Source organism: Hippocampus bargibanti, linkage group LG14 (assembly GCF_051943395.1).
Source record: "Hippocampus bargibanti isolate YZ-2025 linkage group LG14, ASM5194339v1, whole genome shotgun sequence".
Classification (NCBI taxonomy): Eukaryota; Metazoa; Chordata; class Actinopteri; order Syngnathiformes; family Syngnathidae; genus Hippocampus; species Hippocampus bargibanti.
In genome coordinates, this window is record NC_142747.1 from 16,523,373 (window position 1) to 16,550,654 (window position 27,282).

At 42.5% G+C, this 27,282-nt stretch overlaps 1 protein-coding gene across 1 annotated transcript; it reads left to right on the forward strand.

The window, feature by feature from the left end:
• Nucleotides 1-1,207: 1,207 nt before the first annotated feature.
• On the forward strand, nucleotides 1,208-26,851 carry sh2b2 (SH2B adaptor protein 2). Its single transcript, XM_089013877.1, has 9 exons — nucleotides 1,208-1,430; nucleotides 10,829-11,786; nucleotides 19,198-19,299; nucleotides 19,396-19,487; nucleotides 19,790-19,893; nucleotides 19,966-20,136; nucleotides 21,512-21,723; nucleotides 22,531-22,705; nucleotides 25,843-26,851. Exons 2-9 carry the CDS (start codon nucleotides 10,860-10,862, stop codon nucleotides 26,157-26,159), a joined length of 2,100 nt encoding a protein of 699 aa, XP_088870003.1. The 5' UTR covers nucleotides 1,208-1,430; nucleotides 10,829-10,859; the 3' UTR covers nucleotides 26,160-26,851.
• The last annotated feature ends 431 nt before the right edge of the window (nucleotides 26,852-27,282 follow it).

Consider the following 27,282-nt stretch of genomic DNA (forward strand, 5'->3'; position numbering starts at 1 on the left):
TCCTTCAATAAAAATTAAGCTGCACCATTCTATGAAATTTTGGGATTAGTTAATAGTTAGCTCACTAGCAGCGCGATACGTTTTCTGCTTGACCAGGTCATTGTGATGTGGCCTTGGGTTCCCTGTCGTGAAAGGCCCATAGTCAATCCTCTCAGAGGGGATTAGCGATAAAGACACGCGTATGCTGGAAGCTGTGGCCAACTACTCTGAAGTCAACATCAACAAGCCGTATAGGCAATTTTATGCATATGGTATAAGCACTTTTCTTAAAAAGGTGCTGGATTCCGAATTTGCAGATTTATTTATAATTATGTAAATAATTTACAGTGATGAGAATGTGCAAACACTGAGAAATAAATAGTACTGTACTGTGATTAAACAATTATTATGGTGCCTGTTGTCTAAGTGTCATTTTTTTAACTCTGTTTTTTGAGATTTTACAGTATTCACCTGAAGAGAACGTCATGATTTTGAGGTCTCTTTCTTTATTTTTTTGTTTATTTTATTCAGTGAAATTGAATAGAACCGTTAATGCTTTTCTATGTAGTGTGTCAAAGGTAACAAATGTTCTTTGTTACCTTTTGTGTTGTGTTATTGTTATTGTGTTGTGTTCAAGGGACTTTAACACAATTAAGAATCTTTTATTTTAAAAAATCAATGTACTGTGCGTAGTTGAAAGCGAGACGTTGCAAATTTGTTGGGCAAAGGAATACGTAGTTTAATGTAGTATAAAAGCATTCGTGCAAGCGACTCTAGACTGTATGAAAATATTAGAGCGATTTGTATTTGTTAAGATCAATAATTTGGACCTTATTTACGCTTCGATGCGCACAAAAGGGCGCGGCCCACCTTTTCAGGCGCTCATTGGTTGTTTAATAAATGTGTGATATCCGCGCGCACACGTGCACGCACGCACACACACATTTACACGCTCCACCAAGAACATTTTGAATAAGCTAATGCACATATTTTGTTTTATTTTCAAAATAAAATTACGGTCAAATACAGACCCGGTACGTTTGAATAACAACATAAAGGTTCTGTCTAACTCAGTCAAACTTTACAGGTTTATTATTGAACTAATCTTTTTAGACGTAAACCAATTCAAGTTTTAGCGAAATGCACGCAAGTGAGAGTTTTACGACGGAAGCGCCAAACCGGAAGTGGTTTATCATTCTCCCGCTAACTTGTCAGGCAAACACCGACATTCGGTGTCAGCCACTCGCAGCCAAGCCGCTTCACAGTGCGACGCTCGCAAGGATGGAGTATGACCACCCCGGTCCGTGAAGAAATCATATCCGAGCGGAGTGCAACGACATTGGCCGACCAAGTGTGAATGGCCACGTTCGAACGCGAATAAGAAGACCTCCCGAAGCCCCATTGTGGTCCTGCAGTCGTCGTCGTCGTCATGACACCCGTCCCGCTTTGAGGTGAGCCCTGCCAAAATGTGTCAGCATCCTTCATCCCTGGTGTCATGTGTGATGTGAGACAAAAAAATAGCTTCCATGTTGAGGAGGACGAGAGTGGTTTGTTTTCAGCGTGAACCACATCTCGGACATACTGGAGAGGTGACTGTCACTTTGAGTGGGTGATGATGAACCAAATGGGGAGCAGCTGGGTTTAAAAAGCGACACCTGGGGGGAGTGAGTGCGTGTGAGCGTTTTTTTAGCCGTTTAATGGGGCTCCAAGCCCGCTTCCCTGGTCAGTGGTGGTGTCCGAGTGGGCGTCTAGCTTCATGGTGTTTTCTCCAACAACTGCCATTCATTCCGCTGCTTGAATGTGACAGCCATTCAAGCAGCCTCCATTCATGAAGTCCACTGTTGGCACCAGAGCAGGCCTCTGTTACGGCTGATGGCCATGTTATTGACTTCCCTTTGGGTGGCTTTTATTAGGCCAAACCGTGGTGTGTTGAGATCATAGTCAACAGTGATCAAATAAAGTGAGAGGGGGCGGGGAGAGCAACATTGAGATTGGTTATGACACTTTTGAAAGGCGCTTAGAAATGAAATGTATTAGTTATTATTATTATTATTATTATTATTATTATTTTGCTGATTTTTATTCAAGCGACACAAAGAAGCAATGTGAAAACTCGTTATGAACTCATTCACTGCCATTCACGGATTTATTCGGGATTTGAAAATATGACGTAGAGCGTCATTCCCGAATTTTTTAATTTATTTATTTTTATTTTTTGCTTGGGTGCCGATATAGCACTGGCCAGAGCTCTGGCAATATTTTTCCCTTCCACAAAGGGGCATCATTTCCCTTTTTCTATGTTAGTGCTTTGTTCCAGCTTCAGCTATTTTTTTTAAGCGCTATCTAAACTAATATGTATGTATTGCATTATATTTGGGACAGCCGGCCTCATTTCAAGCTCATATAACTCCAGACCCATATAATTTAAGAATTAACTATTTTTTTCCCTGATTAATAACAACAACAACAACAACAACAATAATAATAATAATGATACATTTCATTTTTAAGGGCTTGTTGAAACTCTCAAGGTCACTTTCCAGTCACAGGATCAATTTTTCTGTGGGTGAGCAGCGGCAGCCACATGCGCAAGCGTTCACTCAGCCCAGAATAACTCGTATAGATAGAAAGTTACCTAGATAGCTAATCGATAACCAATAGCTAGCAAGCTATTTAGCTAGCTAGATAGCTAATCGATAGCAATTAACGAAGAGGGTCTAAAGTTTCGAACACTGTATTGAATGTTTATGTAGTCCTAAAACTCAATATTCTGGGGGTCCTTGAATTCAAGTCACAATGACAAAAACCCTGGCACTGGAGTGGACGCAACAGTTCACAACAGTTAATTTCTAAGTTTTATGGGTCTGGAGTTATCTGAGCTTTAAATTGGGCCAGATGTACAAAATACAATACAATACAATACATAATTTATATAGTGATTTAGCAACAGCTGAAGCTGCTGAAAACATTGTCAGAAGCCGCGGCTAGTGCTTTATCGGCACCCAAGCATGAAAAAAAAAACTCGGGAATGGCGCTCTATGTCCTATTTTCAATTTCCGAATACATTCATGAATGCCAGTGAATGAGTTGAATAACTATCCTTCTGAACATGTCGTAACTCTATTCCATCAAGTAACTCTCAGGGTGGCGATGTCACCCTCGTACTGTGTTTAGAGGCCTACGCTCATCTGCGAAATTAGTTAGACTGGTGGGTGAGTGACAGGAAATGGAAGTCAGCGGTGGAATGTGTGTCTCCTACACGTTTTGTTCTCCGTCCTTTTATCCCTGGCTGCCATATGGAAGCCAAGGCTTGTTCCCGATTTGCATTACGCGACAGTGTCCGTCGATGAAGGACAAGGTCTTTTCGGTGCTATGTGCTCGGAAGTCTTGCTTATGAATAACTACACGTTGTGACGTTCGGACATGTTCTCACATATGGACTTTACATCAATGAAATAAAACGTGCAATAAAATCGTACAAACCACTTTGCTCGCTTTCCGTCCGAAATGGAAGTTTTGATCTTCGTCCTTTTTTATCGTTTCCTTGCTAAACAGTACAGCGATAAAGCATGTCCATTCTCGCCGTCTTCTCACTGAAAATGAAACTTAAAGGACAACCGATGTCACTTTTTTGTTTTTTAACTGACACCAGAAAAACGTTTTATAGCATCTAAAATACCCAAAACATGCAGTATGATATTTTAGTCAAATAAAAATGACTTAAAGTGTCCAAAATCTGCAAAAAAATGAGCTGCGAATTGGGCATTTTCAGTAAGTCCCGCCCCCCTTTCGTGACGTCACGCCAAGACGTCTTGCATTGCTTGTAAATCAAAACAATGGCTTCAGATTCGGAGAATATGCTTTCTTGTTACACATCCTGTTATGAATATGATTCAAACAGTCCTGATGAGCAAAGCATACATGTTTGCAATCGATTAAAGAATTTATTTGGGCCATTTTGAGGCAAACGGGCGGGGGGGGGGGGGGTTGTCTCAAAAAGAGGCAGAAAAATGGCGACCAGCTCCGGTGAGGAATGAATCAGCTCTTTTCCACAGCTGTGACACATTCTTTCCATGGAGTTTGCCTCCCTCTGTTGGCGGCTTTTGGGTGTAAGACATGGTTTAAAAAAAACAGTACAGCAAAATACATTGACGTGATGGAAAGATGCTACAATGTGTCTTTTTTTACGGTGAGGAGGCGGTCCTTTTCTGACGTCACGTACGGACTCGTCACCAACTCAAAAACAAGACTTCCTGAATGTTCAGCGCGAGTCTTAAAACGTAAAATATAGCTATATGCGGTGGAATCTTATTAAAATACGCCCAGTAGAAGTCATGTGAAGCCATTTTACAAATTATGGACATAACTTGTCCGGAGACGTCGGTTGTCCTAGCGCGGAAAGTAAAACCTGTACCAGAAGTGACAACAACCCAACGTAATGTCAAGAAAAATACAACACAGCCGTCTGCTGGTCAACTATGGGATAGCAGTTATAGACAGACGTATCAATAGCATTTACAGTCAACGTCCTCCTCAGTCGTCATTTTTGTTTCCAGCCAGTGTTGAAGCCGCATGCTGGTACACCGCAACAATCCTTACTAATCTAATCGTGACTGTCATGTTGATATAATCAATATGATGTTTGACTGTGACCGTCGGAGTTTGTGAATGGGACATTGCAGCTATTTTGTCCTCAAACGTCCTCAATCCCGAGTCCTATTTACATCTTATATAAAATAATATCCTTAATGAGTTCAGAGTGACGGTGCGTGACTCCGTCGGCTGGACTGTCTGTACTGCAAGCTGTGTTTGTGTGTTTTGTTTTTTTTTCGCGTGTGAGTGCATGCGCATATGCACAGTGTAGGCTAATCTTAGCAAACATGGCCAGACCTAAACCCCCTGGGGTGAGCGCACGACATGACCAATCATGCTCATTAACCGATCACGGTCAGCGTGCTGCTGGCATGAAGAAGCTCACAGGGTTGCGTGTTTGTGCTTGTAATGTTTGTGTTTGGAAAATGTGCATGTGCGTGAGAAAAGAAACATATGAAAATGGACACAAGAAAATATGAGTGAAAATATTTAAATCAATCTCCTCAACTTTTTAACTCATTCACTGCCATTCACGAATTTATTCGGGAATTGAAAATATGACATATAGCGCTATTCCCAAATTGTTTTTTTTTTCATACTTGGGTGCCGATAAAGCGTTGGCCATGGCCTCCGTCATTGTTTTTTCTTTTCCACATGGGGGCAGCATTTCCCTTTTTTCCATGTTAGCGCTTTATTCCATCTTCAGCTGTTGTAAAAGCGCTATACAAACAAATATGTATGTATTGCATTGTATTTTAGACAGCTGCCCTCATTTCAAGCGTATATAACTCCAGACTCAAATAATTTAAGAATTAACTTTTTCCTGATTAATAATAATAATAATAATAATAATAATAATAATAATAATAATGCTACATTTCATTTATAAGCGCCTTTCAAAACTCTCAAGGTCACTTTACAGTCACAGGATCAAGTTTTCTGTGGGTGAGCAGCGGCAGCCACATGCGCCAGCGTTCACTCAACCCGGAATAACTCGTATAAATAGAAAGTTAGCTAGCTAGCTAATCGATAACTAATAGCTTTCGATCTGGCGAGATAGCTAATAGATAGCAATCAAAGAAGAGGGTCTAAAGTTTCTAACACTGTACTGAATGTATATGTAGTCCTAAAACTCAATATCCTGTGGGTCCTGGAGTTCAAGTGCCAATAACAAAAACCCTGGCACTGGCGTGGAAAAAAACAAGTTAATTCCTGAATTATATGGGTCTGGAGTTATATAAGCTTGAAATGAGGGTGGCTGTCCGGAATGGCGCTCTCCGTGATATTTTCAATTCCCGAATAAATTCTTGAATGGCAGTAAATGAGTTATAATAATAGATTTTAATTTATAAGCGCCTTTCAAAACTCTCAAGGTCACTTTACAGTCACAGTATCCGTTTTTCTATGGGTGAGTAGCGGCAACCACACGCGCCAGCATTCACTCAACCCGGAAGTAACTCAAATAGAAATCTTGCTCGCATAGCTGATAACTAGCTTGCTATTATTATTATTATTATTATTATTATTATTATTATTATTATTATTATTATTATTATAGATGTAATTGGCGTTTTCGTGTTTATTATGTTTGATAAAGTCATTATAAGTGCCTTGCATGCTGGGTCCGAGAGGACAATAATTTCATCTGTGCTGTATCATGCATATTAGCATATTTGATAATACAGCTGACTTTTGACTTTGCTAGATAGTAAATAGAGAGCTAGCTAATAATAATTATAATTATCACAATCATCATAATCATAATCATAATCATAATAATAATAAACAGCAGCAGCCTGAACTTGTTTCCATTGTGACTATCAAAGACAGTTTCATTAGCTACTTTGACCAAATTGGACTTTGCTTTTTTGATGATTTTTATTTCAATATTTTTTGGTGGACACCTTAGTGGTCTAGCAGCATCCTCTGTCACTCCCAGAGGTCTGCCTGTAATACAGGAAGAAGACAAAAAAGATTTTTTTTCCAGGCTACATTTCCTTTTTCCTTTCTTCCCTGCTCAGTTTACTCTTGCATGCAGTAATCCCAAGCATCTGACGGAGATATCAGGCCTCACCTCACCCTCAGGGGAGGTGAGGATGGGGGAGGCAGAGGAGGCACAGTGGTGGTAGATCTTAACAACAGATTGGGAGGAGCTAGCAGAAGGAGGAAAAGGGTCCAGTGGCTCTGAGGTTGAAAGCCGAAGAGGGGTTGGGGGGGGATGCCTCACCTCCCTTCCGTCCTTAGTGTTTAATTCCACCTACGCACACTCACACTCACTCGATTGTTTTAGCAGCTGCAGCCAAAACAGGCAAACCTCCCTCTACGCCGTCCTCTCTGGCTGCTTCTTTCATTCACAGATCATTCTCTTGTTTGTCAATCATACAAGCAACATACAGCCAAAGTGTGCTGAGACAAGAGCCGTCCACTTCCTCCCGTCCCGCGGTTTGTGTTTCATGCTGACTCTGGGAGTCTGTGGGTGTGTCGGTGGTGCGAGTGGGGGGGGGGGATTCGTTACACATCCTTGTCTGTGTGCGCAACTTGACAAACTCAACTGTTGTTTTGTTGAATGAGTGGAAAGTTGGCCCATGGTAGGTTCTTAGCTGAATATGTATTGACCTGCGTGCATGCACAAAAACTGAATGAATGGAGCCGATGTGATGGACGCATGACTGTCGACAGTCCCTTAAAGGACAAGCGACACCTCCGGACAAGTTGCGTCCATACTTTGTAAAAACACTTCAAATGACTTCTACTAAGCGCATTTTACAAAGATTCCACCGCATATAGCTATATTTTACGTTTTAAGACTTGCGCTGAATATTCAGGAAATCTTGTTTTTGAGTTGGTGACGAGTCCTCACCCTACGTCACGTCAGGAACGCCCGTGACCGACATTGCGACACACAATGCATTTCGGCTTTGTTCGGTCTGAAAACATCATGCTGATCCTTGTTGATGACGAAATTAGAAGGAAAAGACATACATAACGCGATTGTTAATCGTTGTGTGTTGGACCAAGACAACTATAATAACACAAATTCCCAGCAGACATTCCCTCATCAGCATTAGGGATACCGGAGGGAGTGGGGCAATCAGGCCAGTCGTTAGTCAGGAATGTAGGAACAATTGGTGGGGCAGCAGGGAGTGGTCCTCTGTTCCCCCCAATCTGAGAGTAGGGACCTATCATAGCAGTGTCCGGCGCCGCTATGTCTGGACATTAGGGATATATAGGGCCGATACTATCAGTAAGACTTTCGTTCGCTGAAGAAGCATCTTGGATAAGAAAGGAAACGTCCGACACCTTCAAAAAAAGTACAGATGACGGCTGAAGAAGCCTTTTCATCGATGGACCACTCCTGTACGACTGAGAGCTTACTTTACACAGACGTATTTGAATCATATTCATAACTGGATGAGTAACAAGAAAGCATCTTCTCCGAATCTGAAGCCATTGTTTTGATTCTAGAGCAAGGCAAGATGTCCTGGCGTGATGTCACGAACAAGGGGGCGTGACCTTCTGAAACCCGCCATTTTGAAGTAGTTTTGGGACACTTTAACTCATTTTTATTGGTGTTTTGCATTTGACAAAAAATGTCAGACTGCGTGTTTTGGGTATTTTAGATGCTATAAAACGTTTTTCTCATGTCAGTTAGGAAACAAAAAAATGGTGTCGGTTGTCCTTTAAGTTTTTGTGCATTCTATATGTAATATATGGAGTGGATTAAACATTTTATTGACTTCCTCAAATTCATGATGGCCCCCCGAGAGGAACAATGGTTTAAGTTCTCATTTACTGTCTGTCACCTAATTACAATGTTTCCTCACTGACATTGAAAAACGACCTTCTCCTCCATTCCAGTGGAGGCACGTCCGAGCGAATTGTTGACAACAAGATGGATGAACCATCAATCTGCTTTCCCAGGAAATTCTGTCAATTTCAGCACGTATGTGTCGTATGCTGCCTGAAAAGCCTTTTGACCACATGTGGAATGTTTGCCATCCTTTGTGTTTGTGGGTGCGTGTGGGTGTGTGTCGCCTTGACTGCCCACTTCCGTCTTGATATCCTTTTATGTGTTGTGCTTCACAGAAATAAATAATAGGATCAACATGTGTGTTACAGCCCGATGCTTCTACGCAGATGTGTCCCCGTCATTCGTGTGTTGGAAGTTAGCATGTGTGCCTTGACATAACACTGTGGCGCCTCTTCTCATGGCAGTAATAATAGTACATTGCATTTATAAGCGCCTTTCAAAACTCTCAAGGTCACTTTATAGTCACAGAATCAGTTTTTCTGTGCGTGATTAGCCACACGCACCAGCGTTGACTCAACCCGGAAGTAACTCAAATAGATAGAAAGGTAACTAGCTAGTTAAGAGATAGCCAATAGCTTGCTAGATAGTTATATAGCTAATAGATAGCCAGCTACATAGCGAGCTAGCCAGGTAATACACAGCAAATAGCTAGCTAGGTAGCTTGCTAGATAGATAGCTGGATAGCTAAAAGAAGTGAAGAGAGGAAGGCAGTGTCGTAGGATCGAGTCTGAATTTGTGCAGCATTATTTTTGCTGACCCCAGAATCCACCATTCAAAGATTGTAAAATAGGGTAAAATATGTTAGCTTTTTTATCCTCCGTGTACGAGAGCCTCTTTAACAACTTCCTTGAAACTAAAAATCTCTCATTTTGTCTTTAATGTCTTCAAGATTCGGACAAAAATGCCGACTTGTGTGGCCGCACTTTTTGGACAGACCAGAAATCGCCATAAAGAATGAGATGACTTCCTTTGAATTGAAGTAGGCTTAAAAACTCAGTGACATTTGGCTTAGTTAGCCAAACAACAGTGAATGAGATGAATGGGCCACCAAGAGTCCTTCAAAGTACTCCGAAAGAACCCTCAAGCAGACCGTGGCCATAATCCGATCGCTTGTCACTAAAGTCGCACTGGGCAAGCTCACGGCCGTGCCAGACTTCCCCGATTTCCCTTTTGATCACGGCATTTCCTGGTGTTTCCGCCATCCCATTTGATCTTATTATACAGCAATTGCTGAACAATAACAGGAAATGAAGGGAGGATTGGATGACATGCAGCAAAGATTCAAAACAGCACTGTTGTGAATTCGTTCCAGTATGAAATTGGACATTTGTTGATGGTTCCCGACGGTGAAAGATGGGAATTTGACATCAAGACAAATACCCAAACACCGAGTTATACTTCATATGAGTTTGCTACTTGCCATGAAATTAACTAACTAAATGAACTGTTACAGTTTCTGTTTACCTTCCATTCATATTCTTCCGCTTATCTGGTCTTTGGTTGTGGAAGTCCAGACTTTCCCTCTCCCCAACCATTTCATCAAGCTCTTCCGTCGGAATTCCAAAGCAAAGCCAGGCCAACCGGGAGACGGTCTCCCAGGCATGCCTTTGGTCGTCCCCCAGGGCCTCTTCCTGGTGGGAAATACCTCAACAGGGAGATTTATTTGTCTGTTTACACTCTAATATGTATTTTTCCCCCTCCAATATTGTTTTCGAACCATGACTTAAAATAGTCAAACCCTTTCCCAAAAGATGCGAAGCTGAAAAAAAATATTGCATTTGTCAAAATCCAATATGGAAGTTACGAACACTCTATGTACTCTATGTACTGTACATCCCTCTTGACCATAGATGAGGGTTCGGATGTGGATCGACCTTTGCCTTTTGGCTCAGCTCTTTCTTCACCACGACAGATTGGTACAAAGTCCGCATCACAGCAAAATACCGCATGGATTCGCCTGTCGATCTCTCACTCCTTTCTACCCTGAATCATGAACAAGACTCTCAGATACTTAAACTCCTCCACTTGGGGCAAAATCTCCTCCCGGACCCAGAGAAGGCACTCCATATTTTCCCGACTAAGAACCGATGTCTCAGATTTGGAGGTTCTGATTCTCATCCCAACCGTTTCACGTTCGGCTGCGAAACGCTGCAGTGAGAGTTGGAGAGCCCCACTTGAAGGCCCCAACAGTACCAGATCATCTGCAAAAAACAGAGATGCTATACTGAAGCCACCAAAATGGAGCCCTTCAACGCTTCGGCTTTACTGTTCAGTATGAGACATTTTAAAACCCATCCAAATAAGGATGGCCTAGCCTTGGTGGAGGTACTACTGAGTGTGTGAACGTGTCTTGAAATCAAAAGTGATTTGGATCTGCAGTTTTTCGTTGACTTTGTTGACTGTTCACAGAGTAGAACCTCATCCCTTTGTGCTTCTCCTCCCCAGCCTCTCCTCGGTAGGTTGGCATGGCCTAGTGATGAACGGAGCGTCGGTGCCCGGTAGCCCGGAGCTCTCCTCCTCATGCCCACTTCCTGACTGGCGAGAGTTCTGCGAACTCCACGCGCGAGCCTCCGCCGCAGACTTTGCGGACAAGTTCCAGCGCTTTCTGTCGGAGAACCCGTGTTACGATTCTCCAGGCGCAGACGTCAGCTTTTCTCAACATTTTACCCAACACTTTTTGGAGTGCTTCTCCGCTGCTTTGAGCCAGGCTCGGGAGAATCAGGCATCCTCCCTGGGCGACGACGGCTTCAACGTCGCACCCAAGTACAGCATCGTTCCGTTCCTGGGGATCCAGGGCTGCCCTTTGTCTTATAGCCACGAGCTCTACCAGAGACGCAAGGACGCCGGCGCCTCCAGCGAATCCCTGGATAGCATGGACAGCGGAGGGGGCGGGATAGAACGTGGCGGAGGCACCGCTACGGCTGGCGCCCGTGGACAGCAGCCCACGCATAAGGTCTCCGCCCTGGGTCAGTCCCGCAGTTCGGAAGACGTGTCGGTGAGCCACCCCAAAGCGCGTTTCAAGAAGGGCTTCTCGCTGAGGAACATGAGCCTCTGCGTGGTGGACGGGGTCAAGGAGATGTGGCATCGCCGTGCTTCCCCAGAACCTGACGGTCCCTCCGCGGCCAGAAAGTCCAACGGGAGCGGAGCTGCCGGAGGCGAGATCACATCGGCGGCGGCGGGAGGAGAGAAGTGGTCTCAAAAGCTGCGACTACCAAGAGGCTGCCAGGGCCACAAGGCAGAAATGCTGGAGATCCAGAGGGAAGGGGCGCTTCGGTTCATGGTGGCCGATGATACCAACTGCGTGGGCGCTGCGCAGTGGCAGAAGTGCCGCCTGCTCTTACGGAAGAGCAAGAAGGACGAAGGAGCTGACAGATTCCTGCTTGAGTTCTACGTCCCACCGAAGGTATGCTCTCACACACTACCGTCGCGTCTACCTGAAAGAGCTTTAAAGGACAACCGGAACCATTTTTCTGTTTCCTAACTGACATCAGAAAAACGTTTTATAGCATCTAAAATACCCAAAACATGCAGGCGGATATTTTTAGTCAAATGCAAAACACCAATAAAAATGAGTTAAAAGTGTCCCAAATCTACTTCAAAATGACCTCAGAAAGTTTCAGTTTCACAAGGTCCAGCCCTCTTGTTCATGTCGTCACGCCAGGACGTCTTGCGATTCTTGAGAATCAAAACAATGGCTTCAGATTCGGAGAAGATGCTTTCTTGTTACTCATCCAGTTATGAATATGATTCAAATAGGCCTGAAGAGAAAAGCATAAATGTTTGCAATCGATTAAAGAAGTCCTTCCGACTCATTTTGAGGCGTCTGGACTCCAATGTAGCGTCCCAGAAAATGCACAAGATGGCGCCCAAGCCCCGTTGGAAATTGGCTGATTTGTCTGCTCGGAATTTGTGTCAACTAGTATCAAATAGTAGTTCATTCACCATCCCGTTATTTATATTTTTCCCTTCTAATTTCATCATCAACACGATGTTTTCAGACCAAAGTACCCAAAATGCGTTGTGTGTCGCTTTCTCGGGCGTTCAGGGGCGTTCCTGACGTGACGTCGTGTCAGGCATCGTCATCAACTCGAAAACAAGACTTCCTGAATATTCAGAGTGAGTCTTAAAACGTAAAATATAGCTATATGCGGCTGGAATATTTGTAAAATGCGCTCAGTCGAAGTCATTTGAAGTGATTTTACAAATTATGGACACAACTCGTCCGAAGGTGTCGGTTGTCCTTTAAGAAGGTCGCCTGGCAGTGCAGCTTGAGGGCGTGTAAATCTCCGAACGTAGGGTGAAGGTACCAGAGGCGCTTGGAAGAATACCGTGAGAAAGTGGAGACGATGAGGGGGATGATGCTCGGGGGCAGGGTAAGCAGGTGGAAAGATTAATAAAGCTGTCTCATTGACCTCTGTTAGCACATTGAAATCTTCAAAAACCGCTGTTGCAGAAAATCCGACCTGATCGCTTCCTCATGCACGCGGTAACAGCACGGGGAAGGACCAAAATAGTCGCATGAGTCACTGGCAGAAGGAACATGAAATTGTTCATCCCCAGTACTTTCACATGCTGTTTTCCATTCACGTCGACATGTAAAAGAAACGCTTGCGCACAGGACGAAAAGCTTTATCATCGCTGTCGTGTTCACATCACCGGAGTGCATACTCAGCGGTGTCGGATGATTAAAGTGACCAGGTAGTCTCCTTCCTGGCTTCCTGACCACACATCCATTGCTATCCTGGCAGCGGAAACAGTCACTTTGAACTATTGATTACATTTTCGATGTGGGGAATGAAAAAAAAATGCCCTCCAAAATAATTTGCACAAGTAGTGCACAAAATGGATCCATGAATTGATTTTGGAAAAAGGTCAGCTAGCTAGCTACATGGCTATTTAGCTGGCTGGCTGGATAGATAGCTATTAGCTATCTATTAGCTAGCTTTCCAAATGGTGAGTATAGTTTTTGCTCTTTTGAATGTTGCTGTGTCGATGACCATTTTGTGTTTGGGAGCCTTTTACTGAGCGAGTTGCTTGTTCTGTAGCGACAAAGGGACATAAGTCTTCTTGTGCCGGTCCCAAGCCCGGATAAATACAGAGGGTTGTGTCAGGAAGGGCATCCGACGTAAAAGCTTGGCCAAAACAAACATGCGGATCAAACCTCTAAAGATGGAGGACACTGATTTACTGTGGCGACCCCCTGAAGGAAAAAGCCGAAAGGAAAAGAAGAGGAAGCTAGCTTTCCATCTATTTGAGTTACTTCCGGGTTGAGTGAACGCTGACGCGTGTGGCTTCTGCTACTCACCCACAGAAAAACGTATCCTATGATGAATACGCTTCTTGTAGTTGATAGTACTGTGCAAAAATGTTAGCTGTCTAGCTAGCTATTTATTAGCTACAGTGTATGGCTGTCTGGCTATCTATTAGCTAGCTGGATAACTTTCTATTGGATTGGATTTACCTTTATTAGTCTCGCAGTGGAGAAATATTACATTTCACAGCAGCAAAGTTATGAAAAGAATGAAATTATTTTATTTAAGTTGAGTGAACGCTGGCGCGTGTGGCCGCTATTATCATTATCGTCTTGCCTTGTAGTGTTTTTTGTCCTGTTAGCGAAGCAGCAGTCATTAATATTGCAGTCAGCCTGGGTTCAACTCCCACACAGTGATAATGTGAATGAAAGTATTTATTGTAGGCTCTTAGCACTAAGATGGACTGAAAGTAGTCTGGTGTTTGCTTCTCTGAGGGATATGTTTCAGGTCCCTGTAAACGTGAACAGGATATGTTGTATAGAAATAGTTCTTTTCTCTGTCTTCATTTTTTTTCTTGACCTTGTGTGCGTTTTTTCCTTGTTACTTTGGTTTCCTCCGAAATTCCCTCAAACACGGCTCATTGAAGACTAACTGTGTGAATGGCCGTTTGTCTCTACGTGGCCTTCAACCGACCAGTCAAGGTTGTACCCCATCTCTTGTGCAAGACAGCTGGGATAGATTCCAGCTCACCGATAGCACAAATAAGAGCAGGCGCTATAGAAAATGAATGAATAGCATGTGACTTTCTGGTTTAGGGACCGGTGTTGCCATTCTGATTAAATAGGGTGGACGGTTCGCTTGTTGCCAAGGCAACTGAAAGAGTTAAAATTAGATTCCTATATCCATATTCTCACCAAAATCAAAAGGCTTCTTTCCGTGAAAATTGATTCTTTCCATTTTGCATAATCCTGCTTAACGAAAGTGTGTGACGACTTACCGATTGTTGTAATTGTTCCCATGGAAGCAATAACAAGGTGAAAAAGAAAGTGCCACCATTTTTTGTATCCTGCGCAACACATTGTCAGCGAGAACAAGTCCTTTTGTGTCGCATGAGGACATACAGTGATACCTCGGTTTACGAACCCCTTGGTTTACGAACTTTTCGGTTTACGAATGTTAAATTTATGAAAACTTTACCTTGGCATACAAACTATTTTTCGGGATACACACGGAGCGCCACAATGAGTGATGTGTCGTTCGCGAACGAGCCCGTTCTAAAAAGAAAATGGCAGCCGACTGTTTTTTTTTCCTCTATTCCCCGCCCCCAGTCTTTGGTTAAATCCATGTGATTGGTCAAGAACACAGCAGTGAGGGGAGGTGGTTTAAACATTAAAGAGACAGGCAGAAGACAGTGAGCGAGTTTCAACTTTGATAGTTCAAAGGCAGAGTGTAAAGTGCAAGGTTAAAATATCCCATCAATCAGGCTCCACAAACGACCCGCATAAGCCATCTGTACACTTGATGCAAAAAGCTATCAATGCTTGGGGACCTGGGAACGGGTTATTCTCATTTTAATGGTTTCCTATGGGAAATTATTTTTTGGGATACACACTTTTCGCCTTATACACTCTGTCTGGGAACCAATGAAGTTCGTAAGCCAAGGTATCACTGTATTCTTACAGTGCTGTACAAACACCTTCATTGGACAGCCTTCATGACCTCAAACCGTTGTACTCTGTCAGTATTGTGGTAAAGTATGGACCGCATGGGTGGAAGTTGAATATTCCAGTATGATATCATTCCCCGTAAAATCAGTATGGCGGTGCTAAAGAACACACCCTGGTATGTTGATTATGTTCTATTTCAGTGCACACGTAAATGCAGTCCTCTGCCACGGCTAATCCCTATTTAGTTCAGCAACCAAATTATACCCAAGCCATGGCTGGCCACCTTTTACAGACTCTGTTATAAAGAGTCATAATTTGTGCTGTAAAAAAACAAAAACAAAGAAACAATTAAATGTGACTATGGACAAAAATGTAAACAAAATAATGTGATACCGTACAATACCGTGCAATCGCTATCTGGCTGGCTAACTATTAGCTATCTATTGGCTTGCTAGCTAGCTTTTTATCTCTTTGTCTTGCTATTCTATTTGAGTTACTTCCGGGTTGAGTGAACGCTGGCGCGTGTGGCTGCCGCTGCTCACCCACAGAAAAACTTATCCTGTGACTCTAAAGTGACCTTGAGAGTTTTGAAAGGCGCTGGATTTCCATCAAAGAATGTAATTTATTATTTTACGGCGAACAAACAACCGGTGAGCCACAAGAAGAAAACATTCCCACACACAAACATGAAGTTAGCCATTTTGGGTTGAAGCGGCCATTTTGGAAAGATTCCATTGCTTGTATTTTAACAAACATTTGGAAGAAAATCATTAATGTGCACCCAAATTGAAAGCAAGTACGCCAAACAAGATGAAATTGTGAAATATTTTAGCCTTGGTTATCTATGTTGGGTAGAACATGAGTTCAAAGTTTGGTAATCACATCAACTAATCGCCATGACCAAAGACTCTTCAGAACATGACTCCAAAAGTATACAAGTGGCGACAAAAAACAACAAATAGCAGAAAGCTACTAAACTTGACTTCTTTTCGACACCGATAAAACAGCTAAGAGCCATAAACATATCTCTTATATAGCCTACTCGTCATTGTTGAAGCGTGGTGCTGGCTAGCTTGCTAGGCTAGATGAGGCTTTGCTAGCTCAGTCCAACAGAATCTTACAGGAAGCGGCACATTGTAGAGGTGTTCTCTTGAAACGTGATCCTCAAACAGGAATTGTGGGTGTGTACGGTGGCCGAGATCAAGATGAGAGCGCTATTACTCCAGACAGATCATCTGATAAGCCTCAACCAGACCACCAGTCTCCACACATCGAAGCACACCCTTTTGGATGTGTTCAGCTTCTCCTTGGCAGAGGGCAAATGGGGATTGTAAGGGTGGCGGGGGGGCTGACTCTTTGCTTTGATCGCATGGCGTACACACTTCCTGTTTGTGCGTTGGCTACAGTCCGCTGATGGCGTGAAAAATTGGCCGTTTCTATCGTGCGTTTGGGCGCTTCTCAGACCGGGGGCGAGGGTTGTGGTTCTCGCTACATGACTCATTTAGGCCCTTAATTGTCATGGATGAGGGATCTTGCTAGCCATACAACCAAACACAGGTTGTGTAATTGTTATGTGTGAAGATCTGTTTTCGTGCTAAGTGGGGGGTTTTCTTGTAAAAGAGTTATTTTCACTTTGGTCCCCATGCAATTGCATGAACGGTGGTCTTTTTTTTGGGGGGTACTACTAAATTAAAATACTAATTAGGAATTTTTATATTGTAACACTGACACTATACATATTTCACGAGCCGCTGGGATATATTTATATACACTGTATACAGTATATGCTAGCACAGGATAAGAATCTGAAAATGAATCTGGAAATAGATCATACAGTGTAACTCAGCGGCGGTCCGTGCATGTCACTCCTAGGCCTTCAGTAGTGCTACAACTGCATCAGTTAGCTGCGAGTGTGGTGTGATACTAATACACATCCACTAGAGGGTGCCGTTGGCCAGGAAATAATGTATAACTTGAAGAAACTTAAGAAATACTATCCGATTTTTTTTTTTTTACTATGAACATGTGGATTCACGATAACCTCATAAAATTGCAATATTATTTGCTATTTTTGCTAGCTTTGGAGCTGTCCAACCTTTTTGAATGATGCCCATCTATTCTTGAAAAGTCCATCTTGAAAATGGCTTGAACAGCATATCTGCAACCAAATTAATTTATTCCGCCTTCTTCAGCCATTTTGGGTTGGAAAAACCGTTATTAAATCTACAAAACAATATATTTGCTTATGCAGTTTAATGCTACAGATACAGTATGCTAGCTCAGGCCAGTATGCTCTTCACTAGTGGCTAGTGTGCAATATCTTTGCTTATGCAGCTTAATGCTACAGATACAGTATGCTAGCTCAGGCCAGTATGCTCTTCACCAGTGGCTAGTGTGCAAAAATTCAGTTTCCAGCGCCATCCAGCAGGCCGTGTGTTGCCAACTCGAGCATTGATTGGTTAAAGCAAGTCCACTTATACACTTGTGCATATCATACTTGCTGATATTTTATATTAACTCTTTCACTGCCATTCACAAATGTATTCTGGAATTACAAATATGACGTAGTGCGCCATTCGTTTTTTTGGGTTTTGTTTTTTCATGCTTGGGTGCCGATAAAGCGCTGGCGATGGCCTCTGGCAATGTTTATTCCCTTCAACAGGGGGCATCATTTCCCTTTGTTTCAATGTTAACGCTTTGTTCCAGCTTCAGCTGTTGTTAAAGCGCTATGTAAACCAATATGTATGTATTGCATTGTATTTTGGACAGACACCCTCATTTCAAGCTCATATAACTCCAGGCCCATATAATTTAGGAATTAACTCTTTTTTTTCTGATGAAAGAAGAGAGTCTAAAGTTTCTTAATTTTCAGTTTCATTGCATGTTTATGTAGTCCTAAAACTCAATATTCTGTGGGTCCTGGAATTCAAGTGACAATGACAAAAACCCTGGCACTGGAGTGGACACATTTTTGCACATGTCTGGCAGTGAATGAGTGAATGGCTGGCGAATGTTTGTCATCCAACTGTTTCCTGTAAAGATGACTGTCTTTTCATGTGACATGTGTTTCGACTTGGTGGTTTCGTCAACTGAGGATACCCATATCTGTCAATCAAAGCATGCTGCATAAAACTTCAAAACGCCCTCATTGAAACCCCCCTAAAACCTTTGGCTCTTTGTATATTTGTTTTATTTTATAATACATGCTGTGCTTTGGTCCAAATAACTCTGGACTAAGTACAGTGAGACCTCAACTTACGAACTTAATTGGTTCCCAGACAGAGTGTGTAAGGCGAAAAGTGTGTATCTCAAAAAAAAATTCCCATAGGAAACCATTAAAATGGGAATAATCCGTTACCGGGTTTCCATAAAATATACTTTTCAACTAAATAAGCCTTAAAACTACACACAACATACCTTATTCTATGTATAATAAATGTGCTATTGTATTGTAATGAAAGAAATACACTGCATTGTATCACAGTCACCTTATTTACATTTGTGATGGTCATTTATGGCTTGATGGAATGGCGTTGGAGGTCGAAGGTCAAAGGGAATTGCTGTTTGGAAAGAGAGGCACATTACATGAGGACTGTAATTAAAGAAATAAACTGTGCTGTTAAATAAAGTTTTATTTACCTTTTTGATGGTCGTTAACTTAACCTCTGGTGCTGTTCGGTCGTGTGCTTCCGCCGAAGATCACTCCGCCAGCCGTGGTGGGTGTGTATTATGAAAATAGTGCTTATTATAAGGTTTAATTTTCATAAATTTGACGTTTATAAGACAAAAAGTTTGTAAGTTGAGGTGTTTGTAAGTTGAGGTCTCACTGTATATTATACCTAAATTAGCTTATAACGTTTAACCTCATGATTTCAAATCTTTTCTCTTTGTTCAGTCTTCCAAAGCAAAGGTGAGCATCCCACTGACAGCCATCGTGGAGGTGAGGACCACCATGCCCCTGGAGATGCCTGACAAAGACAATACGTTTGTCCTAAAGGTAACATAACGGAACAAGCACCCCGAAAAAGAACTTTTTTAAAATGTGCATCCACGTTTTTCAATAGAACCCTTTTTTGGGGGGGGGGCTCCGTAGGTGGAGAACGGAGGCGAATATATCCTGGAAACGATCGACTCGCTGCAGAAAAACTCCTGGGTTGCTGACATCCAGGACTGCATAGACCCCGGGTAAACCTTCACATAAATATTTGCTGTGGAAGGAAGCAAGCCAGAAAAAGGAGTTTGGGGGGGCGGCAGAAGGAGGGCAGAAACACACACGGCTATTAATCATCTAATTAGCGGAGGTTTTGACAGGCTCGCTTTACACAAACATGGACAAACTCACACACACACACGAACAGCAATGACTGACATTCCTCCTTGTTGGTTTGGATGTCAACAGGGACTTTATTTGTAGGATGTGTGTATTGGACACGGCGGCGTTTGTTTACATTCTCTGGTGGTCACCCTGGGCGTCCTCGCTTTTGCAGGGACAGCGGCGACGATATTGAACTGGCGTCGTGTCCCCACGGTCAGGCCTCATCCAAAGATTGCTCCATGGTGACCTCCTGCAGCTGCGAGCTGCTTTCTGAGGGTGAGCGTCGTCACGTTCGCATACGCACGTCCATACGGATGTCAAATAACCGATGGTAACTGACTTGTTTAGGTGTGTACCGAGCTTCGGAGAGGTTATGTGCTGCAGCGACGGCGGCGGCGGAGCATTACAGTGCCCCCTCAGTGCGTTGCAGGGAACTCCCATTCACCCAGCATCCGTCCCACGTGCCTTTAGAGCGCTTCCTGCAGTCCCCAGAGGCCCAGGGCTCCAACTCCGCAACAGGCAATCATTTCTTCACATCTTCATCATTTTGTATAAGATTCATTCTTCATATTTTCAGCTAGTGTTTGAAAATCTTGAAAGAAAAAGAGGCAGTTAGATTTTCATCCTATTATTGCATGTTGGATTGGATTAGCCTTTATTAGTTTCGGAGTGGAGAAATTGACATTTCACAGCAGTAAAGTGATAAAAAGTATGAGGAAAGGAAAGGAAGAAGTAGAAATAGAAAATACAGGTACTGCTGTAAAGGCAGCCACTCTCGCGGCGCCATCTTGAAGTCAAAACAACAAAACAAAAAAAAGTAAATAACAAATAATGCGATACAACACAAAAGACACAGTCATTCAATTTTAAGCACTTTCTACACCCTCTTTGTTGTATGAAGCAGTTCAAGATGAAAGAAGAGAGGATCAAAGTGTCCTTTTCACCAGTGGATCAGGGACGTCATGGTGGAAAGTGCACGTTTGCTACAAGCTAAATATTGAAAGCAAACACGAAGCTGTAGCATCCATTGACGAAAAGATCTCCTGTCCCACGTAAATCCGCTTCAATTCCAAGCCGCGACAGTGCCTTTCTTCTTTTCAAAACCTGCCCATTACAGGCGCAAAAAAAAGCACAATCGCCCCACAACGAAGAGAATGGGTGGTTAGTTTTGAGAAGTCAAGTAAAATGTGTTTTTTTTTAACTTGTTTTAGTTTGTTAATTTTATTTTGAAAGGTAAAATCGAGGAAATACTTCAAATTATTGGATTGAATTGGATTAGCCTTGATGAGTCTCGCAGTGGAGTAATTTACATTTCACAGCATTATTATTATTATTATTATTATTATTAGTATTAGTATTATTAGTATTAGTATTATTATTAGTATTATTATTATTAGTATTATTACTATTATTGTTATTGTTGTTGTTATTATTATTGTTATTATTATTAGATAAGATAATGAGCAATTTTGCCATTTTTACTGATTTAGAGGTCAACACTTATATTTTTAAGGGCCACAAGAAATGATTAAGTGTACCTGATCTGGCCGCAGGCCTTGAATTTGACACCATAGACGATAGGGATCCTCAGGAGGAAGACATGAAGAAGTAGACTTTGGGAAAATCAACCAGGATGGTTATTTTTTTGATATTTCAACCTCATGCAATGATATGCGATGGAACCGTCAACATGTGAAATCAATACAGTAGGATGCAAATGTCTGAGGAAAAAAAAAACATGACGCATTAACTCTAAATTAAAAGTTAATATCAAGTCTTCTGATTGGCAGCTGAAAAGAAAAAGAATGGTTGACAGAATTTCTAGCACGTTCTTCAGTTCGGAGAGTCAATTTCAAAGCAGGGCCACAATGACCAACATCCCGCTGTGTGTTAGGATGTTCAGCTGGCGGCGAAGGATCCAAGGATTCTGAAGGCGACGCCAGCCTCGCCGGGTATCCGTGGTTCCACGGCACGCTGTCGCGCGTCCGTGCCGCTCAGTTAGTCCTGGCGGGCGGAGCCAGGAGCCACGGGTTGTTTGTGATCCGTCAAAGTGAGACGCGGCCCGGCGAATACGTCCTCACTTTCAACTTCCAGGGCAAAGCCAAGGTAAGAAAATGAGAAATGACAAATTTAAAGTAAATGAAATGATTTGAACGTTTCGTAAAATGGCAATTCTTTCTCTCTGTGCTTGTGTGTTCACTCAACCTGGAAGTAACTCAAATACTGTAGATAGAAAGCTAGCTAGCTAGCTAATATATAGCTAGATAGCTACATAGCTAATAGATAGCTAGATGACAACAACAATAATAATACATTTCATTTATAAGCGCCTTTCAAAACTCTATATAGCTAATAGCCAAAGCGCTAACATGGAAAATAGGCATATGCTGCCCCCTTGTGGAAGAGAAATACATTACCAGAGGTCTGGCCAGCACATTATCGGCACCCAAGCCAAACTAAACCCGAACAAATTTGGGAATGGGGATCTAAGTCATATTTTCAATTCCCGAATAAATTCAGGAATGGAAGCAAATGAGTTAAAGCGCTATATAGACCAATATGTATGTATTGCATTGTATTTTGGACAGACGCCCTCATTTTATGTTTTATTTTTTTATTTTTTATTTTTTATTTGTTATTATTTTATTATTTATTTATTTTTCTTATATTATATTATATTATATTATATTATGTTATATTATATTATATTATATTATATTATATTATATTATATTTTTATATTATTTATTATTTATTATTACATATTTCCTGCACTGCCTTGTTGAGGAAGCTGTCAGCTCGCCCTCTGGATTGCTCCCTTCCGCCCGCCACTGACCTCTGTCTCGCTTCGTCAGCTCAAAATATTCACCGACCCCACCTAAGCCTCCGCCATCTTTCTCTTTGCTCTTCCAGCATTTGCGTTTGTCCGTCAACGACAACGGGCAGTGCCACGTCCACCATTTGTGGTTCCATACCGTGTCAGACATGCTAAGACACTTCCACGCTCACCCCATCCCGCTCGAGTCTAGCGGCTCGGCGGACATCACGCTACGCTCCTACGTTCAAGTGCAGAGAAGCCCCAATGCAGGTAACCGTGCCAACGTCCAACAAGAATACAGTGATACCTCGGCTTACGAATGCTTTAGCTAATGAACTTTACAATGAACATTAAATTCACGAGAATATAATCTTGGCATACGAACTAGTTTTTGCGAAACATTGAAAATTCTACACTCCTTATCTACTTTTCTCCGTTTGGATAATGACATTTTGGCTAATGAGGGTGTTGAAACCGCGGTTGAAAAAAAAAAAAAACACCACTGTTTTCTTCTACGTTGATCGAAACAGCACCACTCTGCCCCCGAGTGGACAATCCTTGAATTGCACCCCATTAAAAATATGAATTCCATGTTTTTTGTGCATTTCTTTTCCACTTTTAAATTATCCTGCGGGCCTGATCAAACCTCCTTGGGGGCCGGTTCTGGCCCGCGGGCTGTACTTTTGACACCTCTAATCTAAAACATATGCTGTATAACGGAGAAAAACAGGCCAGGGACCCTAGTATTTTGATGTAATGTTTTTTTTAATATAATAAACTAGTTTCATTTCATTCGGACAAAACACTAAGAAACAGGGCCTTAAATAGAGTTGGGGCCTGTGTTTTTTTTTGGGTCACCCTATATTAGGTACATCATATTTCATAATGATTTAATTATGCCTGCGAATTGTCTTTTTTAGAATTTGGAAACCGTTTGAGGTCAAATAACAACAAAAGTGCTTCATGACGCCCCACAAAAATAAAATGCATGCGGCCTGTGAATCTGACACAGCCACTTCCTTGTGTTTCTTTGCTATTTGCTCATGTGAATAGCGCGATTTGACCGTGTCTTTTTGCTAGCTCGGCGCTACAAGGCTTTTCTTTCACAACTAACATGTAAACACTGGCAGTGTGGGGTTTTCCTTTATTATCCTTTTCTCAGCGACTCCAGTAACAGCGGTGCCAAAGACACGCCTGAGCGGTGTATCAATGATGCCTTTTTACACCACAATCAAACCCTCACTCTATGTAAGCGCACAGAGGGCCCCTTCATAACGACCAGAACAGGGCGAATTTGGGCCAGCATGCAAAGCCGCTGCGGTATAATCGCCCACTCATTCTCCTCGACAGGAGGGTATTCATGACGTGCCAGGGCAAAGGGTCCAACGCGGTGCAGGTTCACTGAGTTTCAGCTTCTCTTTAAGGAGAATAAATCCAGGGTAGAAGACTGGAGGGGTCTCTGTGAACCACTATTATCCTCGGGAGGATTTACAGACCAAATTGAGACAACTTGTTTTTTTATTCTAAACCAGGGGTTGCTCATTCTTTTTCAGCAATGGGAGCTACTTTTGAAATTACCAAGCCAAAATGATCGACCCATGATATTTATTGAGGAATATATTGAGGATTCTTGCCAATTACAGTGAGACCTCAACTTACGAACTTAATTGGTTCCCAGACAGAGTGTCTAAGGCGAAAAGTGTGTATCTGCAAAAAAAAATTTCCATAGGAAACCATTAAAATGGGAATAATCCATTCCCGGGTTTCCATAAAATATACTTTTCAACTAAATAAGCCTTAAAACTACACACAACATACCTTATTCTATGTATAACAAATGCGCTATTGTATTGTAATGAAAGAAAAGAATTATATCATAAAGTCACTTTATTTACTTTTGTGATGGTCATTTATGGCTTGATGGAATGGCGTTGGAGGTCGAAAGTCAAAGGGAATAGCTGTTTGGAAAGAGAGGCACATTACATGAGGACTGTAATTAAAGAAATAAACTGTGCTGTAAAATAAAGTTTTATTTACCTTTTTGATGGTCGTTGATGGCTTATGGAAGGAGAGTCACCTTCCATAAGGACTGTTGGTAACTTAACCTCTGGTGCTGTTCGGTCGTGTGCTTCCGCCGAAGATCACTCGGCCAGCCGTGGTGGGTGTGTATTATGAAAATAGTGCTTATTATAAGGTTTAATTTTCATAAATTTGACGTTTGTAAGACAAAAAGTTTGTAAGTTAAGGTGTTTGTAAGTTGAGGTCTCACTGTATGTTGATGTATAACCGTATAATTTTCTCAACACAACATAATTCTGTACATATTTTGCCATTACAGTGATACCTCGGTTTACCAACCCCTTGGCTTACGAACTTTTCGGTTTACAAATATTGAATGATGAATATTTTACCTTGGCATACGAACTTTTTTCATACACGGAGCTGCCTCAATGAGTGATGTGTTGTTTGCGAACGAGCCCGTTCTTCTAACAACAAAATGGCAGCCGACGGTTTTTGTCCTCTATTCCCCGCCCCCAGTCTTCGGTTAAAGCCATGTGATTGGTCAAGAACGCAGCAGTGAGGGTGTGGGGGCACAGACAGAGAGCGACAGAGAGAGAGTGAGGCCGTTAAACCTTAAAGAGACAGGCAGACGACAGAGAGAGAATGAGAAAATGGATAGATAATAGGTGAAATTTGGACTAGTTTCAACTTTGATAGTTCAAAGGCAGAGTGTAGACTGCAAGGTTAAAATATCCCATCAATCAGGCTCCATAAATAACCCGCACAAGCCATCTGTACACCTGATGCAAAAAGCTATCAACCCAGCTAAATAGAACACAATTGATGAGGAACGAGGTAAAATTATCACAGAGAAAGCACTTACAAGGGATCATTCCTCAAGATGTGAAAGAAGGCTACATTCCTCATAAAGTGTTTAATGCTGATGAAACCGGCCACTCCGTGACATCAACGACCATCACAAAGGTCAATAAAACGACTTTATTATACAGTACAGTTTATTTCTTTAATTATAATACTATATCACATTTATTATACATAAAATAAGGTATATTTTGTGTAATTTTAAGGCTTAGAAAATTAAAAAGTAGAAAATTATGTTTTATGGGGACCTGGGAACGGATTATTCTCATTTTAATGGTTTCCTATGGGAAATTATTTTTTGGGAGACACACTTTTCACCTTACACAGTCTGTCTGGGAACCAATTAAGTTCGTAAGCCAAGTATCACTGTATATGTGCTGATATTTGTGAACGAAAGGGGACTGTTCACTATTTCTGAAACATTAAGCTACAAATTACTCCGGATGATAAAAATCCATGTTTCAGAGTCGTCATTTAAAATATTGGCTACAACTACAATAAAATCTCTTGTCACTGATCCACAGATGTGAACGTGCCTCCGCTCGTTACCCCTCCCAGAGGAGACGCAAGCTGTCGCCGTGACCCCTCGCCCCAACCACCCGGGATCTCGCCCTCTTCCGGGCCCACCGCCGACGCGCCCGTCTCCTCAAGTACCTCCTCCTCGCCCACCGCCCTGCCCTCCCTCTCCCGAAGCGACCCGGGCACCGGCGGAGGCTTACAGAGCCGCAGCAGCAGTTCGGAACGCCTGCTGGAGACCCCGAACGTCGCGTCCGAGGACTACCACGACGCTGACGGGACCCGGCGGGCCCGAGCCGTGGAGAACCAGTACTCTTTCTACTGAGCGACCCCCGGGGTCAACGACCACCAAATCCGTCGCTCTGTTTGTTTGTGTTTCAACAGCAATTTCCTGTTTCTCTTGATTTAAGAAAGGGGCGGCTTTTCCGTACGGGTTGTGCAGCTGCGCTTTGTATCGGCAAAGTGTAAGGAGGCGTGACAAAGGGCTGCGCTTAGACATACGCTCACAAGAGGGGCCTGCGTCAAGGAAATCAAAGCGGCGAGGATGCGCGTAGGCAGAAAGAGCAACAGGAAGTCATCCCCGCTCCACTCATATGGCTTTGATTCAACTCATCTGACCACTTCCTCCTTCAGATCCGACTTTGAAATGAGCCCATTGCGAGGCTCCGGTCCATGTTTGCAAAGCTGCTTCGAGTGCATCCGGGTTATATGGCGCCTTTCCCCCCAAGGGAGTCTCAGCTCTGAGTCTGCCATAAAGATGCGCTACAGTTGGAAGACAAAAGAGGGTGTCATGGGGGGGCTGATGCTGCATTCATATTGTAAAAAACATTCGGGGGGAAGAGTAACCTAGTTATGGGTCACTGAGGGACTGACTGCTACTGGAGTCAATGAGACTCGATCTGTGTAGGCTCTCAGTCGTACAGGAGTGGTCCAGCGATGAAAAGGTTTCTTCAGCCTTCATCGGTACTTCTTTGAAGGTGTCGGAGGTTTCGCTCGTAATCCGAAAAGCTTCGTCAGTGAACTAACGTTGTGCTGGTAACTCTGGCCCTATATGCTAGACCTCTGCTCTGATAGATAGCTTGCTCTAAGGTTGGGGGAGCAGTAGACTACTCCCTGAAGCTAATCAGAACAAAAGAAGTAATCAGAGTAGTTTAAGATAATCGGAACAAAAGAAGTAATCGGAACAAAAGAAGTAATCAGAAAGCTAATGAGAACAAAAGAAGTCATCAGAACAAAAAAGTAATCGGAACAAAAGAAGTCAGCAGAACAAAAAGGTAATCGGAACAAAAGAAGTAATCAGACCAAAAGAAGTAATCGAAGTAATCAGATTAGCCTCAAGTAGACTACTCCCTGAAGCTAATCAGAACAAAATAAGTAATCACAACAAACTAAATAATCAGAAAGCTAATCAGAACAAAATAAGTCATCAGAACAAAAAAGTAATCCGA

Coding starts and splice junctions, on each gene's coding strand:
- sh2b2 (XM_089013877.1), top strand. CDS start 10,860: ATGAACGGAGCGTCGGTGCCCGGTAGCCCGGAGCTCTCCTCCTCATGC. Junction 19,300..19,395: donor ACAATACGTTTGTCCTAAAG/GTAACATAACGG, acceptor GGGGCTCCGTAG/GTGGAGAACGGAGGCGAATA. Junction 19,894..19,965: donor CTGCGAGCTGCTTTCTGAGG/GTGAGCGTCGTC, acceptor TGACTTGTTTAG/GTGTGTACCGAGCTTCGGAG.